The sequence below is a fragment of the Staurois parvus genome, unplaced genomic scaffold (assembly GCF_062004578.1).
Source record: "Staurois parvus isolate SC_StPar_1 unplaced genomic scaffold, SC_StPar_1.0 ptg000247l, whole genome shotgun sequence".
Lineage (NCBI taxonomy): Eukaryota > Metazoa > Chordata > Amphibia > Anura > Ranidae > Staurois > Staurois parvus.
Window position 1 is genome coordinate 671,777 of NW_028318043.1, and position 17,937 is coordinate 689,713.

The 17,937-nt window shown below is 47.4% G+C and overlaps 1 protein-coding gene and 1 pseudogene across 1 annotated transcript in view; both read left to right on the forward strand.

Annotated features, from left to right (window-relative positions):
- The window catches only part of GLI2 (GLI family zinc finger 2), a 246,406-nt gene that overhangs the window by 193,686 nt on the left and 34,783 nt on the right, over positions 1 to 17,937 (forward strand). The window contains exons 7-10 of the mRNA XM_089680618.1: positions 2,177 to 2,375; positions 8,076 to 8,189; positions 10,239 to 10,370; positions 16,900 to 17,049. Coding sequence (XP_089536744.1) covers positions 2,177 to 2,375; positions 8,076 to 8,189; positions 10,239 to 10,370; positions 16,900 to 17,049 — 595 coding nt within the window. The remainder of the gene's footprint in view (positions 1 to 2,176; positions 2,376 to 8,075; positions 8,190 to 10,238; positions 10,371 to 16,899; positions 17,050 to 17,937) is intronic.
- Positions 751 to 866, forward strand: LOC149459809 (U2 spliceosomal RNA; annotated as a pseudogene).

Sequence of the window (17,937 nt, forward strand, 5' to 3'; positions counted from 1 at the left end):
TGATATACGTGTGACTTGCGTGCGACTTGAGGGCCGTAGACTTCAATGTAAACCCTCCAAAGTCGCGCCTAAATGATATACATGTGACTATCCTGCGACTGAGGGCCTTTCCTCCCCAGCCTGAACCATCCCTGGCCCCGCCCCTTTCATTCATTGAATTTCAGTTCTTCCAATCATAGAGGCTCAGAATTATATGTGGGTGTTGCCTGCAGGTACAGCCCGCCTAGGAACGCCCACTCCTCCAGACTGACACCTGCTTATCAAGGCATTTTGATATTTGCATAACTCCTCCCACTGTTTGCATCAGAACTGAGGGCTCGAGTACTGGGGCGGGCGGCTGGGATGTTTTCAGGAAGCTTCTGTATGTACAGCACCCTGCTGGCCCCTCCCACCAGCCAAGATGTGAGTGCATTGCATAGAGAAACACAGAAGTACATCACCCCGATGGCCCCTCCCACCAGCCGTGATGTGAGTGCATTGCATAGAGAAACACAGACATACATCACCCCGATGGCCCCTCCCACCAGCCAAGATGTGAGTGCATTGCATAGAGAAACACAGACATACATCACCCCGATGGCCCCTCCCACCAGCCGTGATGTGAGTGCATTGCATAGAGAAACACAGACATACATCACCCCGATGGCCCCTCCCACCAGCCGTGATGTGAGTGCATTGCATAGAGAAACACAGACATACATCACCCTGATGGCCCCTCCCACCAGCCGTGATGTGAGTGCATTGCATTGCATCGCTTCTCGGCCTTTTGGCTAAGATCAAGTGTAGTATCTGTTCTTATCAGTGTCCAGTGGGGGTGCTCCCGGCCATTCTAGCTTTGCGGGGATGGCTGTTGTATAGTACCCTCACTGGTATGATGGGGGTCCGGAAGGCTGGACCGGAGGGACAGAAACCGGGGAGCGCCATGATGCGTTCTGGGGCCCTGGGAGTAATTCCTCTGGGAAAGCTGGAAAGACCCAGTACCTCCTGATTTGGACGGATCTACCTTGGTCTGGCCAGGGGCTGAGGAGGCAGAAAGTCCGCAAACTCGGTGCCCCCTGAGTAGTCGCCCTCAGGGGTGTCACTAGTAACACTTGGGTGTGGGACCCCACAGTGTGAAGATGGCACATGGTCACTGTTTTTCCCTCTTTTTGCACAGCGCCCTAAGGACCAGGCCTTTTGGCTAAGTTCAGGGCAATTTTTGCCACGGGCCTCAGGGCCTGGTCTGTGCACAATTTGGCACGGTACCACTTTTTTATTTTCTATTTATTTAATTATTTCACCTCCCACGTTTGTCACTTTTTCTTTCGCTTATGTGTGTGTTTTCACGGATGGAGGGTGTGGGTCCTCGGGCCTGACCTGAAGTCTAGGGGGAGGATGTGTGGCCTTTTGGTTCCTTCCTCTCCTGTCCCTAGGGGGCCCTTCTTCGGGAGAGCCCCCTGACCAAGTACTGGATGTCCGGCTTCGGCTGGACACAAGGAACGGTGGTCCACCAGGCCTTTTGGCCAGGAGGACCAATTGGGAACCTTGTCCCTGTCAGGAGCTTCGTGCCCCGGGGGATCAGGGTAAGCGGTCCAAGCCCCTTTAGGGGTAGGACACAGCACACCCCTAAGTGCACTTTTTCGTGTGGTGTTTTGCACTTGCACATTTTTTGTGATTCACTTACAGGTTTTTACGTTATAGTTGCACGTTTGCAGACTAAAAAAAAAAGAAAAAAAGAAAAAGTGAGTGCATTGCATAGAGAAACACAGATGTACATCACCCTAATGGCCCCTCCCACCAGCCAAGATGTGAGTGCATTGCATAGAGAAACACAGACGTACATCACCATGATGGCCACTCCCACCAGCCGTGATGTGCCTGCATTGCATAGAGAAGCACAGACACCCAGTGATGATGTCAGGTTGCAACATTGTGGTTGCAGCAGGGGCTGATCTGTGCCAAGAGCTGCCCAGGCACCAGTATTTATATGACTGTGGCATCTCTCAGTCCAGGAAGCAGATGGTGGCCCTGGATGATGCCTGAACAAAGATGGTGCCGTCCCTTCTGGAGACAGTTGAAGGCATTGTAAGGGGGGGAGGGGGTGATACTGTGATCTCTGTGGGAGGTAATATATATCTGGGAGGTTTATGCCGATACATTACTGAACATATTGAACTTAACATTGTGTCTATTTTAGCCCAGCTTTTACCTTCCCCCACCCCATCAACCCCATGGCGTACCAGCAACTGCTCAGCCAGCAGCGAAGTCTCAGCTCCACCTTCGGACACGCCCCACTCATCCACCCGTCGCCCACATTTACCTCCCGTCAGCCCGGTTCCCTTTCCACCGCCAGTTCGGCTCCAGCACCAGCCAGTAATGGCGGCTCAGCCAATCAGGTAAGAGACGTGAAATTTCCGCGTGTGACTGTTTGTTCTTCATTGGCTTCCAGGAGTACAAGGCGTGGCAGGTCACATGACGGTAGAGGAGTCGACCCCCCGAGAGACATGGATTACTAGATAGCAGTCACTGTACACCCCGATCACACTGGGTGCAACTTGCCAATTCGAGCTGCAAAACGCATGGAAAGTTGCCCCCTACTGTCTGCAATTTTTCCCCTTCCAGTCCGGACACTGCCCCCCCCCCCCCTTCCAGTCCAGACACTTTCCCCCCTTCCAGTCCAGACACTTTCCCCCCCTTCCAGTCCGGACACTTTCCCCCCCTTCCAGTCCGGACACTTTCCCCCCCTTCCAGTCCGGACACTTTCCCCCCCTTCCAGTCCGGACACTTTCCCCCCCTTCCAGTCCGGACACTTCCCCCCCTTCCAGTCCGGACACTTCCCCCCTTCCAGTCCGGACACTTTCCCCCCCTTCCAGTCCGGACACTTTCCCCCCCTTCCAGTCCAGACACTTTCCCCCCCTTCCAGTCCGGACACTTTCCCTCCCTTCCAGTCCGGACACTTTCACCCCCTTCCAGTCCGGACACTTTCCCCCCCTTCCAGTCCGGACACTTTCCCCCCCTTCCAGTCCAGACACTTTCACTCCCTTCCAGTCCGGACACTTTCCCCCCCTTCCAGTCCGGACACTTTCCCCCCCTTCCAGTCCGGACACTTTCACTCCCTTCCAGTCCGGACGCTTTCACCCCCTTCCAGTCCGGACACTTTCCCCCCTTCCTGTCCGGACGCTTTCCCCCCCTTCCAGTCCGGACGCTTTCCCCCCCTTCCAGTCCGGACACTTTCCCCCCCTTCCAGTCCGGACACTTTCCCCCCCTTCCAGTCCGGACACTTTCCCCCCTTCCTGTCCGGACGCTTTCCCCCCCTTCCAGTCCGGACACTTTCCCCCCTTCCTGTCCGGACGCTTTCACCCCCCTTCCAGTCCGGACGCTTTCCCCCCCTTCCAGTCCGGACACTTTCCCCCCCTTCCAGTCCAGACACTTTCCCCCCCTTCCAGTCCGGACACTTTCACCCCCTTCCAGTCCGGACACTTTCACCCCCTTCCAGTCCGGACACTTTCCCCCCTTCCAGTCCGGACACTTTCCCCCCTTCCAGTCCGGACACTTTCCCCCCCTTCCAGTCCGGACACTTTCCCCCCCTTCCAGTCCGGACACTTTCACCCCCCTTCCAGTCCGGACATTTCCCCCCTTCCAGTCCGGACACTTCCCCCCCCCCCTTCCAGTCCGGACACTTTCACCCTCTTCCAGTCCGGACACTTTCACCCCCCTTCCAGTCCGGACATTTCCCCCCTTCCAGTCCGGACACTTCCCCCCCCCCCCTTCCAGTCCGGACACTTTCACCCTCTTCCAGTCCAGGCCAGTTTTCAGCTTTCAGCGCTATCACACTTTGAATGACAATTGCGCGGTCATGCAACACTGTACCCATATGAATTTTTTAGCATTTTTTTGAGACAGATAAAGCTTTATTTTGGTGGTATTTATTCCCCACGGGGATTTTTATTTTTTTTGCTATATAAATGAAAAAGTCCAAAAATTTTGAAAAAAAAGTGTTTTTCTTAAAAAATTTTACAAATAAATAATCTTTCTTCATAAATCTCGGCCAAAATGTATTCAGTTATCTTTTTAGTAAGAAAAAAAATAACCTAAATTAGTTTATAACCAAAAATTATAATTTTTTAAAAAACATTTTACATTTTTATTAAATTTTTTTATATATATATATATTTTTTTTTTTACATACCATCACCCTAGCAGTACGCTGTCACCATGGAGACACTGTACTACTTGTGGGGGGTGATGAAGATTTTTTTTTTTTTTTTTTTTTACACTGATTTCCTTTACACCCATAAAGGCTGTAAAAGCAATCATTTCTCCTTCTCTCTGGCTGCATTCCTGCAGCCATTGAGAAATACTGTGTGAGTTGTGATTGGTCACAGCTTGTCACATGGTACAAGTCTGTTGTGAATGGCCCTGTACCATGTGATCTCTGTGATCATTCACAGATTTCACACGTAGTAAGCAATGATGTCAGGAAGTGACATCTTGCTTACTACTCTGCATGTGATCACTGATTGGCCAATCAGTGATCACATGATTGGGACCTCACGACGTCCCGTACGAGAATCGGTGTTCTGCTGTGTCCGGAGGAGCTCCCAGGGAGCGCGCACAGCTTGAAAATGTGGGCGCCGTTTATGAATGACAACCCCCCTGCACTGCCACCGTCTGGCCGTTTATATACAGTGGCCGGACGGCAAGTGGTTAAGGCGGTCCTATCTGCGCAATTCCGACTTGGTTGGAGCCGCAACGATTTCTAAAGTAGCGCATGAACTGGGCAGGTGTCTTGCAAGTTGCAATTCAAGTCAGAATGACATCCGACTTTTGAAATCCAACGACTTTCAGAGAAGTCACATGATTTAAAAGTCAGATTGGTGTGACCGGGCTGTTAGAGTGAGGGGGGTGGGGTCCCAGAGGGCCCCTGGAGCAGTCCACAGAGCATTCAAAGAATGAGAACGGAAGAAGACTTGAATGAGTCCAGTGAGAATTGATTTTTCACAAGCGGTCAAAAACCGACGCGTTTCGGGGCTTCACACTCTTCATCAGGAAAACGTCATGAAATATAATCCGAGGATCAAAAAATATAAATATCTAAATATATGCTGAGTGAACCTCCTTGAAAAAGCAAAAGTATATTTTCTACAAGCGTCTAATATACTGGAAATGATCGGTATAACCAATTATTCTGAACGCATTTTCTTTACTAAAATCGGAATATTCGTGCGTTTTGTAACCCGATGGCGCCACCGGTGATTTGAAAATTCAACCAACCAAGCCTTCAATTTCCCCTCATGTGGCTACAGAAAAGAATTTTCGTGGCCAAGAATTTTCTTTTCTTTCCAGGTCCAGTCCATTTCTTTTTTGTTTATATTTCTCGCAGGATTCTCCCATCATTGATTCGAAATTCGATCGTTTTTCAAAAAATTTCCAACATGCCCGATCACTCAGATTTGGTGGTCACAAAAAAATCGTCCGTTTCTGTGGCCCACTAATGGTGCGAAATTTGAACAAAAATTCTTAGAAAAGATTTTCAAAAGAAAATTCAGAAATTGACCCGCGTGTGGCCGGCTTTAGTATATATTTAGATATTTATATTTTTATACACTGCTTAAAAAAATGAAAGGAAGACTTTGTAATCCGAGTCGCATCAAGTCCCTGAACCTCCTGGGATATGGATCTGGTCAGGTAAGTCGCAGAGGGGGTTGTCCATCAGTTTCAGCTGCTTTGGTGTTCATGAAACTAACATCAGGTGCACTAGATGGGCAACAATGAGACGATCCCCAAAACAGGAATGGTTTTACAGGTGACATTTTTCTCCCTCCTCATCTTTTCTGACTGTTTTTCACTAGTTTTGCATTTGGCCGGGGTCAGTGTCACTACTGGTAGCATGAGGCCATACCTGGACCCTACAGAGGTTGCACAGGCAGTCCGACTCCTCCAGGATGGCACATCAATACCTGCCATTGCCAGAAGGTTTGCTATGTCTCCCAGCACAGTCTCAAGAGCATGGAGGAGATTCCAGGAGACAAGAGCATGGAGGAGATTCCAGAAGACAAGAGCATGGAGGAGATTCCAGAAGACAAGAGCATGGAGGAGATTCCAGGAGACAGGCAGTTCCTCTAGGAGAGCTGGACAGGGCCATAGAAGGTCCCTAACCCATCAGCAGGACCGGTATCTGCTCCTTTGTGCAAGGAGGAACAGGATGAGCCCTGCCAGAGCCCTACAAAATGACCTCCAGCAGGCCACTGGTGTGAATGTCTCTGACCAAACAATCAGAAACAGACTTTATGAGGGTGGCCTGAGGGCCCGACGTCCTCTAGTGGGCCCTGTGCTCACTGCCCAGCACCATAGAGCTCCATTGGCATTTGCCATTGAACCCCAGAATTGGCAGGTCCACCACTGGCACCCTGTGCTTTTCACAGATGAGAGCAGGTTCACCCTGAGCACATGTGACAGACGTGAAAGGATCTGGAGAAGCCGTGGAGAACGTTCTGCTGCCTGTAACATGGTTCAGCATGACCGTTTTGGTGGTGGGTCAGTGATGGTCTGGGGTGGCATATCCATGGAGGGACACAGAGACCTCTACAGGCCAGACAATGGTACCCTGACTGCCATTTGGTATCGGGATGATTAGACCTATTGTCAGACCCTACACTGGTGCAGTGAGTCCTGGGTTCCTCCGAGTGCAGTTGGTCCTGGGTTCCTCCTGGTGCAGTGGGTCCTGGGTTCCTCCTAGTGCAGTTGGTCCTGGGTTCCTCCTGGTGCAGTTGGTCCTGGGTTCCTCCTGGTGCAGTGGGTCCTGGGTTCCTCCTAGTGCAGTTGGTCCTGGGTTCCTCCTGGTGCAGTGGGTCCTGGGTTCCTCCTAGTGCAGTTGGTCCTGGGTTCCTCCTGGTGCAGTGGGTCCCGGGTTCCTCCTGGTGCAGTGGGTCCCGGGTTCCTCCTGGTGCAGGACAATGCCCGGCCTCGTGGCGGGAGTATGCAGGCAGTTCCTGGAGGATGAAGGAATTGATACCACTGAATGGCCCCCACGCTCGCCTGACCTAAATCCAATAGAACACCTCTGGGATGTCATGTTTCGGTCCAACCGACGCCGCCAGGTTGCACCTCAGACTGCCCAGGAGCTCAGTGATGTCCTGGTCCAGATCTGGAAGGAAATCCCCCAGGACACCATCCGTGGTCTCATTAGGACCCTCCCCCGACATTGTCAGGCATGCATACAAGCACATGGGGGTCATACAGACTACTGAGGACCATTCTGAGTTGCTGCCATGACATTTCACCAACATGGACTCACCTGCTGCATCATTTCTTCACTTTGATTTTCGGGGTGTCTTTGAATTCAGTCCTCTGTAGGTCGATCATTTTCATTTCCATCCAACAATGGGGCGTCCTTACGTTCCTCACCCATCCCCCGTCCATGTCAGTATAGAGATCCAGCAGGAGATTCCTCCCCATTGAGGTCTGATGGGTTGTCAGGGTCTTCCTTCCATTTTTTGGAGCCGTGTATTAGATATTTATATTGGATATCTTCTCCTATGATTAGAACGATTGTTTCCAGTATATTAGATGTTTCTATAATAAATACATTCGCTACTTTTTATATTACAACATAATAGATGTTTTGTATTTTTTGATACTTGCTTTATATTATTATACTTGTTTGTTCTTCTTCTTGATAAAGAGGGAAACGTAAGTCCTGAAATGTGTTGATTTTATTTATTGTTTTATGTTGTGATAAATTCTCGCTGAACTAATTCAATTAGAGATGGTTGTTACATTGTGATGCTGTGAAGGTTGTTACATTGTGATGCTGTGAAGGTTGTTACATTGTGATGCTGTGAAGGTTGTTACATTGTGATGCAGTGAAGGTTGTTACATTGTGATGCTGTGAAGGTTGTTACATTGTGATGCAGAGACAGTTGTTATATTGTGATGCAGTGAAGGTTGTTACATTGTGATGCAGAGAAGGTTGTTACATTGTGATGCAGTGAAGGTTGTTACATTGTGATGCAGTGAAGGTTGTTACATTGTGATGCAGTGAAGGTTGTTACATTGTGATGCAGAGACAGTTGTTACATTGTGATGTTCCACAGATCAAGCAGTCCAGCGAGTCGGCAGTGACCAGCACAGTCAATCAAGTCATCCACAAGCGCACTAAAGTGAAGACAGAGGATGAGGGGCCGCCCAGAGACTCCCCCAGCCCCCCGGTAAGTGTAAACTACACTCCATCCGCCTCACCACTACCTAACAATATCTAAACCAAAGACATGAAATGTCATCTATTTCAGCGTACCCGCCCTTCAGTTTTGCACAGGTGTACCGGCTCCTCCCCTTCAGTCTGCACAGGTGTACTGGCTCCTCCCCTTTAGTCTTGCACAGGTGTACCAGCTCCTCCCCTTCAGTCTTGCACAGGTGTACTGGCTCCTCCCCTTCAGTCTTGCAAAGGTGTACCTGCTCCTCCCCTTCAGTCTTGCACAGGTGTACTGGCTCCTCCCCTTCAGTCTTGCAAAGGTGTACCTGCTCCTCCCCTTCAGTCTGCACAGGTGTACTGGCTCCTCCCCTTTAGTCTTGCACAGGTGTACCAGCTCCTTCCCCTTCAGTCTTGCACAGGTGTACCGGCTCCTCCCCTTCAGTCCTGCACAGGTGTACCGGCTCCTCACCTTAAGTCTTGCACAGGTGTCCCGGCTCCTCCCCTTCAGTCCTGCACAGGTGTCCCGGCTCCTCCCCTTCAGTCTTGCACAGGTGTATCAGCTCCTCCACTTTCAGTCCTGCACAGGTGTAGAGGCTCCTCCCCTTCAGTCTTGCTCAGGTGTACCAGCTCCTCCCCTTCAGTCCTGCACAGGTGTACCGGCTCCTCCCCTCCAGTCTTTCACAGGTGTACCCGCCCCTCCCCTTCAGTCTTGCACAGTTGTACTGACTCCTCCCCTTCAGTCTTGCACAGGTGAATCGGCTCCTCCCCTTTAGTCTTGCACAGGTGAACCGGCTCCTCCCCTTCAGTCCTGCACAGGTGTACCTGCTCCTCCCCTTTTCAGTCTTGCTCAGGTATACCGGCTCCTCCCCTCCAGTCTTTCACAGGTGTACCTGCCTCTCCCCTTCAGTCTTGCACTGTTGTACCGGCTCCTCCCCTCCAGTCTTGCACAGGTGTACCAGCTCCTCCCCTCCAGTCTTTCACAGGTGTATCGGCTCCACCTCTACAGTGTTGCACAGGTGTACCGCCTCCTCCCCTTCAGTCTTGCACAGGTGTACTGGCTCCTCCCCTTCAGTCTTGCACAGGTGTACCGGCTCCTCCCCTTCAGCCTTGCACAGGTGTACCAGCTCCTCCCCTCCAGTCTTTCACAGGTGTATCGGCTCCACCTCTACAGTGTTGCACAGGTGTACCGCCTCCTCCCCTTCAGTCTTGCACAGGTGTACTGGCTCCTCCCCTTCAGTCTTGCACAGGTGTACCGGCTCCTCCCCTTCAGCCTTGCACAGGTGTATCGGCTCCACCTCTACAGTGTTGCACAGGTGTACCGCCTCCTCCCCTTCAGTCTTGCACAGGTGTACTGGCTCCTCCCCTTCAGCCTTGCACAGGTGTACCAGCTCCTCCCCTGGACTGACATGTCTTCCTCTGATGTCACTGCACACTGGGAGCTTCTCACAATGTGCATTAGAAGCTGCAGCCAGTTAGATCGAGCTCCTCCTCATTTCCTGGCTGGAGGACGTCCAGCATCATCTAGCACTTTCCTCTCCAGCCTGACTGTCCTTGGTCCCGCCCATCTCATTCATTGGACTTCAGTTCTTTTAGTCATGGAGGCTCAGCATCACATGTGGGCGTTACTCCGAGTGATCTGCGTGCAGACACACCCACTTCTCCAGACTGACACCCACCCTTCAGAGCATTTTGGTTTGTGCATAGCTCCTTCCAAGAACCAGCCCACTGCTTGCATCAGAGCTGAGGGTATTTGAGATTAGGTCTGAGGTAGGGGGCTGTGATGTTTTCAGGAAGCTACGTACAGCATCCTGGTGGCCCCTCCCATCAGCCACAATCTGCCTGCATTACATAGAGACGCACAGAGACCCAGTGATGACACCACAGGGCCTAAAATAAGGTATGAGATGAAAATGGAAAGGTTGCTGAAAAACGTAATTAGTATATTGATGATGGGGGGGGGGGGGACCAAGTGGATTAAACCTTTACAGTTTCCTATCTTTCTGTCTCAGGTTGTCACCCTTGTTGGTGAGCCCCCCCCCCAGTCTGACTGTTTCCTTTCTTCCAGGACCATCTGACGGATCTGAAAGAGGACCTGGATAGAGAAGAGTGCAAGCAGGAAGCGGAGGTCATCTACGAGACAAACTGCCATTGGGACAGCTGCAGCAAGGAGTTCGACACCCAGGAGCAGCTCGTCCATGTGAGCCCCCCCCCCCCCCTGTCAGGCCCTGAATTCAGCCATTGACACTCGCCTTTATTTACGGCTCTTCTGGCCCCCCCAGCTGCGCACTGCCAAGACACCTCGCCGGCGGAATCGCTGGCACCGAAACACAGGGCTCATTGTGATTGGATGTTTGTTTACAAACCTCTGCGTACGCCGAGCGACTGCGAGGGGAAGACGCGGCATTAGAAATTCAGCGCGCCGCGAGATTCAACATCAACCCCGATCCAGAGAAACGCCCTCGCTAAATTCTCCTTCCCAAAACGCTGCGCGCCTGGAGGCCATGATGATCTTCTGGCTGCGCTGATTTCTCTGGAGCAACTGCGACCCACAATGCGTTTAGCTGCTCCTCGCAGATGCAGGTCCTATGAACGGGGAGCGTTTTGTTTACAAATTAATATAAAATATAATAATAAGAAGAAGAAGAATAATAGTAATAATATGAATAATAATAATAATAATAAAAATAATAAGAAGAATAAAAATAATAATAATAAGAAGAAAAGAATAATAATAATAGTAATAATTAGAGATGAGCGAATCGAACTAGGCGAACCGGAATTCGAGTCGAATTTCAGGAAATATTCGATTCGTGTCGAAACCGAAATTTTGCCTACTTCGGGTGCGCGAATCGAACATTTCCCGATCAGCCGGCAAAAGTGTCCCTGCAGTGAGCTCCGCTATTTCTGACAGTTCTCTGACAGAAGGAACACATGTTTAGCGGTTGAAACATTGTATCTATTAGTTTACATTTAGGATACAGATGTTTCAACCACTGTACATGTGAAGAAGTTGTGAGAGAACTGTCAGAAATAGAGGAACTCTGCACATACACTTTTTGCCGGCTTGGAATTATTCTTCTTTTCATTCTTCTTCTTCTTCCTCATCCTCATCCTCATCCTCATCCTCTTCTTCTGAGGATGAGGATGAAGAAGAAGAAGAAGAAGAAGTAGGATGAAAAGAAGAATAATTCCAAGCCGGCAAAAAGTGTATGTGCAGAGTTCCTCTATTCTGCAGATACACTTAGAGGAGCTCTGCAGATACACTTAGAGGAGCTCTGCACATACACTTTTTGCCGGCTTGGAATTAATCTTATTTTCATCCTACTTCTTCTTCTTCTTCTTCTTCATCCTCATCCTCAGAAGAAGAAGAGGATGAGGATGAGGATGAAGAAGAAGAAGAAGAAGTAGGATGAAAATAAGAATAATTCCAAACCGGAAAAAAGTGTATGTGCAGAGCTCCTCTAAGTGTATCTGCAGAGCTCCTCTAAGTGTATCTGCAGAATAGAGGAACTCTGCACATACACTTTTTGCCGGAAACCGCTGTATGGAGTGAATGTCCCAGAACTGTCAGAAATAGACTATTTATGACAGTTCTGGGACATTCACTGCATACAGCTGTTTTAACCGCTGTATGGAGGGAATGTCATGGAACTGTCAGAAATAGACTATTAATGACAGTTCTGGGACTGTCCTTCAATGCAGCGGTTGAAACATTGTATGTATTTGTTTCCATAAATGGATCCATTTATGGAAACAAATACATACAATGTTTCAACCGCTGCATGGAAGGACAGTCCCAGAACTGTCATTAATAGTCTATTTCTGACAGTTCTATGACATTCCCTCCATACAGCGGTTGAAACCGCTGTATGGAGTGAATGTCCCAGAACTGTCAGAAATAGACAGAAACTGTCACAGAACTGTCCTTCTTCTCATCCTTCTCCTTCTTCTCATCCTTCTTCTCATCCTTCTTCTCATCCTTCTCCTTCTTCTCATCCTTCTTCTCATCCTTCTTCTCATCCTTCTCCTTCTTCTCATCCTTCTCCTTCTTCTCATCCTTCTCCTTCTGCTCATCCTTCTTCTCATCCTTCTCCTTCTTCTCATCCTTCTCCTTCTCCTTCTTCTCATCCTTCTCCTTCTCCTTCTTCTCATCCTTCTCCTTCTCATCCTTCTCCTTCTCCTTCTCATCCTTCTCCTTCTTCTCATCCTTCTCCTTCTTCTCATCCTTCTCCTTCTCCTTCTTCTCATCCTTCTCCTTCTCCTTCTCATCCTTCTCCTTCTTCTCATCCTTCTCCTTCTCCTCATCCTTTTTCTTCTCATCCTTCTCCTTCTCCTTCTTCTCATCCTTCTCCTTCTTCTCATCCTTCTCCTTCTTCTCATCCTTCTCCTTCTTCTCATCCTTCTCCTTCTTCTCATCCTTCTCCTTCTTCTCATCATTCTCCTTCTTCTCATCCTTCTCCTTCTTCTCATCCTTCTCATCCTTCTTCTCATCCTTCTTCTTCTCATCCTTCTCCTTCTTCTCATCCTTCTCCTTCTCCTTCTTCTCATCCTTCTCCTTCTTCTCATCCTTCTCCTTCTCATCCTTCTCCTTCTCCTTCTTCTCTTCCTTCTCCTTCTTCTCATCCTTCTCCTTCTTCTCATCCTTCTTCTTCTCATCCTTCTCCTCCTTCTTCTCATCCTTCTTCTCATCCTTCTTCTTCTCATCCTTCTCCTTCTTCTCATCCTTCTCCTTCTCCTTCTTCTCATCCTTCTCCTTCTTCTCATCCTTCTCCTTCTTCTCATCCTTCTCCTTCTTCTCATCCTTCTCCTTCTTCTCATCCTTCTCCTTCTTCTCATCCTTCTCCTTCTCCTTCTTCTCTTCCTTCTCCTTCTTATCATCCTTCTCCTTCTTCTCATCATTCTCCTTCTTCTCATCCTTCTCCTTCTTCTCATCCTTCTTCTTCTCATCCTTTTCCTTCTTCTCATCCTTCTTCTTCTCATCCTTCTTCTTCTCATCCTTCTCCTTCTCATCCTTCTCTTTCTTCTCATCCTTCTCCTTCTCCTTCTTCTCATCCTTCTCCTTCTTCTCATCCTTCTCCTTCTCCTTCTTCTCATCCTTCTCCTTATTCTCAGCCTTCTTCTTCTCATCCTTCTCCTTCTCATCCTTCTCCTTCTCATCCTTCTCCTTCTTCTCATCCTTCTCCTTCTTCTCATCCTTCTCCTTCTCCTTCTTCTCATCCTTCTCCTTCTCCTTCTTCTCATCCTTCTCCTTCTCCTTCTTCTCATCCTTCTCCTTCTTCTCATCCTTCTCCTTCTTCTCATCCTTCTCCTTCTCCTTCTTCTCATCCTTCTCCTTCTCCTCATCCTTTTTCTTCTCATCCTTCTCCTTCTCCTTCTTCTCATCCTTCTCCTTCTTCTCATCCTTCTCCTTCTTCTCATCCTTCTCCTTCTTCTCATCCTTCTCCTTCTTCTCATCCTTCTCCTTCTCCTTCTTCTCTTCCTTCTCCTTCTTATCATCCTTCTCCTTCTTCTCATCATTCTCCTTCTTCTCATCCTTCTCCTTCTTCTCATCCTTCTTCTTCTCATCCTTTTCCTTCTTCTCATCCTTCTTCTTCTCATCCTTCTTCTTCTCATCCTTCTCCTTCTCATCCTTCTCTTTCTTCTCATCCTTCTCCTTCTCCTTCTTCTCATCCTTCTCCTTCTTCTCATCCTTCTCCTTCTTCTCATCCTTCTCCTTATTCTCAGCCTTCTTCTTCTCATCCTTCTCCTTCTCATCCTTCTCCTTCTCATCCTTCTCCTTCTTCTCATCCTTCTCCTTCTTCTCATCCTTCTCCTTCTCCTTCTTCTCATCCTTCTCCTTCTCCTTCTTCTCATCCTTCTCCTTCTCCTTCTTCTCATCCTTCTCCTTCTTCTCATCCTTCTCCTTCTTCTCATCCTTCTCCTTCTCCTTCTTCTCATCCTTCTCCTTCTCCTCATCCTTTTTCTTCTCATCCTTCTCCTTCTCCTTCTTCTCATCCTTCTCCTTCTTCTCATCCTTCTCCTTCTTCTCATCCTTCTCCTTCTTCTCATCCTTCTCCTTCTTCTCCTTCTTCTCATCATTCTCCTTCTTCTCATCCTTCTCCTTCTTCTCATCCTTCTCATCCTTCTTCTCATCCTTCTTCTTCTCATCCTTCTCCTTCTTCTCATCCTTCTCCTTCTCCTTCTTCTCATCCTTCTCCTTCTTCTCATCCTTCTCCTTCTCATCCTTCTCCTTCTCCTTCTTCTCTTCCTTCTCCTTCTTCTCATCCTTCTTCTTCTCATCCTTCTCCTCCTTCTTCTCATCCTTCTTCTCATCCTTCTTCTTCTCATCCTTCTCCTTCTTCTCATCCTTCTCCTTCTCCTTCTTCTCATCCTTCTCCTTCTTCTCATCCTTCTCCTTCTTCTCATCCTTCTCCTTCTTCTCATCCTTCTCCTTCTTCTCATCCTTCTCCTTCTCCTTCTTCTCTTCCTTGTCCTTCTTATCATCCTTCTCCTTCTTCTCATCATTCTCCTTCTTCTCATCCTTCTCCTTCTTCTCATCCTTCTTCTTCTCATCCTTTTCCTTCTTCTCATCCTTCTTCTTCTCATCCTTCTTCTTCTCATCCTTCTCCTTCTCATCCTTCTCTTTCTTCTCATCCTTCTCCTTCTCCTTCTTCTCATCCTTCTCCTTCTTCTCATCCTTCTCCTTCTCCTTCTTCTCATCCTTCTCCTTATTCTCAGCCTTCTTCTTCTCATCCTTCTCCTTCTCATCCTTCTCCTTCTCATCCTTCTCCTTCTTCTCATCCTTCTCCTTCTTCTCATCCTTCTCCTTCTTCTCATCCTTCTCCTTCTCCTTCTTCTCATCCTTCTCCTTCTCCTTCTTCTCATCCTTCTCCTTCTTCTCATCCTTCTCCTTCTTCTCACCCTTCTCCTTCTCCTTCTTCTCATCCTTCTCCTTCTCCTTCTTCTCATCCTTCTCCTTCTCCTTCTCCTTCCTCATCTCCAAGGGCATTTAAATTAAAGGTACAGTGTTCTGCACTAATTTAAAGGCTCTCTGAAGCCTAGAAACCCTTTAAATAAGTCATCTTCGTAGCGGAGAAATTCGCATCGAATCGAATTTCACACTGGAATTCGCCGAATCAGCCGAATCGAATTTTTCATTTCTTCGCTCATCTCTAGTAATAATAAGAAGAAGAAGAAGAAGAAGAAGAAGAAAAGAATAGTAATAATATGAATAATAAAAATTCAAGGGGTTAATAATAATAATAATATCTTAATAAATATAAAATATTTAGTTAAAAATATTTAAATGTTAATAAAAATATTTTTAAATGTTTAAAAAAAAAATAGCTGAGGAGTTCAGGGAGAGGATGGAGTTAATTATGGTGAGTTCGGTATCCGATAGCAAAGGGTTAATGGTTTGCTTCTGCACTTAGCCCGGGTTCACACTTGTGTGGTGCAGCACATCACATGTGATTTACAGAGGAACCGCACCACATTCCTGTGCAAATCACATTGGTGTCAGTGGGAGGAATAGTGCCCCATAATTGGTATCAGTGGGAGGAATAGTGCCCCATCATTGGTGTCAGTGGGAGGAATAGTGCCCCATAATTGGTATCAGTGGGAGGAATAGTGCCCCATCATTGGTGTCAGTGGGAGGAATAGTGCCCCATCATTGGTGTCAGTGGAAGGAATAGTGCCCCATCATTGGTATCAGTGGGAGGAATAGTGCCCCATAATTGGTATCAGTGGGGGGAATAGTGCCCCATCATTGGTGTCAGTGGGAGGAATAGTGCCCCATAATTGGTATCAGTGGGAGGAATAGTGTCCCATCATTGGTGTCAGTGGGAGGAATAGTGCTCCATCATTGGTATCAGTGGGAGGAATAGTACCCCATCATTGGTGTCAGTGGGAGGAATAGTGCCCCATCATTGGTGTCAGTGGGAGGAATAGTGCTCCATCATTGGTATCAGTGGGAGGAATAGTACCCCATCATTGGTGTCAGTGGGAGGAATAGTGCCCCATCATTGGTGTCAGTGGAAGGAATAGTGCCCCATCATTGGTGTCAGTGGGAGGAATAGTGTCCCATCATTGGTGTCAGCAGGAGGAATAGTGCCCCATCATTGGTGTCAGCGGGAGGAATAGTGCCCCATCATTGGTGTCAGTGGGAGGAATAGTGCCCCATCATTGGTGTCAGTGGGAGGAATAGTGTTCCATCATTGGTGTCAGTGGGAGGAATAGTGCCCCATCATTGGTGTCAGTGGGAGGAATAGTGCCCCATCATTGGTGTCAGCGGGAGGAATAGTGCCCCATCATTGGTGTCAGCGGGAGGAATAGTGCCCCATCATTGGTGTCAGTGGGAGGAATAGTGCCCCATCATTGGTGTCAGTGGGAGGAATAGTGTTCCATCATTGGTGTCAGTGGGAGGAATAGTGCCCCATCATTGGTGTCAGTGGGAGGAATAGTGCCCCATCATTGGTGTCAGTGGGAGGAATAGTGCCCCATCATTGGTGTCAGTGGGAGGAATAGTGCCCCATCATTGGTGTCAGTGGGAGGAATAGTGCCCCATTGTTGGTGTCAGCGGGAGGAATGGATCTGACTTCTGTTCTGTAGAATTCGGCACATTTTGCCGTAGAGCCGTTATTCCATATTTCCATGCATTACGTTGTGTTTATTCCTCTGCACGTGTCAGCTGATGAGAGTCGGCATTAGTCGGGTTGATGGATTTTCTGTGTCCTCTCTCTCCGCAGCACATCAATAATGAGCACATCCACGGGGAGAAGAAGGAGTTTGTGTGTCGCTGGCAGGACTGCACCCGGGAACAGAAACCGTTTAAAGCGCAGTACATGCTGGTGGTTCACATGAGGCGTCACACGGGGGAAAAGCCGCATAAATGCACAGTAAGCCGCTCAGACCACCGATCTGCTGACATCAGCAAGTTGTGTGAATCGGTCCCATCAATAGCCGATGACACCTCCCCCCCCCCACCCAGGGCCCCACTAACCACTCTGCTCTCCGTTCTTCCATCAGCCCTTAGGGGAAATATTATCAGCTTGTTGGGCCTCACATTTTTAGCACGGAGAGCGGCTCTTGGTTGCTACAGACACCAGAGATGGCAAAGCCTTGCAGACTCACTTCACAAGTTGGTATATTCACAAATTTTGGTTCCAGTTTCATCATAAAATCACGTGACAGCAACCCCCAGGATCCAAAAAAGAACAAAAAAATTTATATTTTTTAAAACGTTTTAAATTAATATTAATATTATTATATTATTATTATTTTATTATTATTATTTTATATTTTTATTATTATTATTTTATTATTATTATTATTATTATTATATTATAATAATTATTATTATTATTTTATTATTATTATATTATTATTATATTATTATTATTATTATATTATTATATTTTTATTATTATTATTATTTTATTATTATATTATTATTATTATATTATAATAGTAATTATTATTATTATATTATTATTATTATTATGTTTATTATTATTATTATTATTATATTATTATAATATTTTTATTATTATTTTATTATTATTATTTTTTTATTATTATTATTATTATTGTTATTATTATATTATTATTATAATTATTATTATTATTATTCAGGATTTATGGCGCCAACAGTTTGCTCAGTGCTTTACAATATAACGGGAGACAATACAGCAACAATACAGTTCAATACAAGAAGGTTAGGAGGGCTCTGCTCCTTGGAGCTTACAATCTAAGAGGGAGGGGCTAGTGGTACAAAAGGTAGTAAC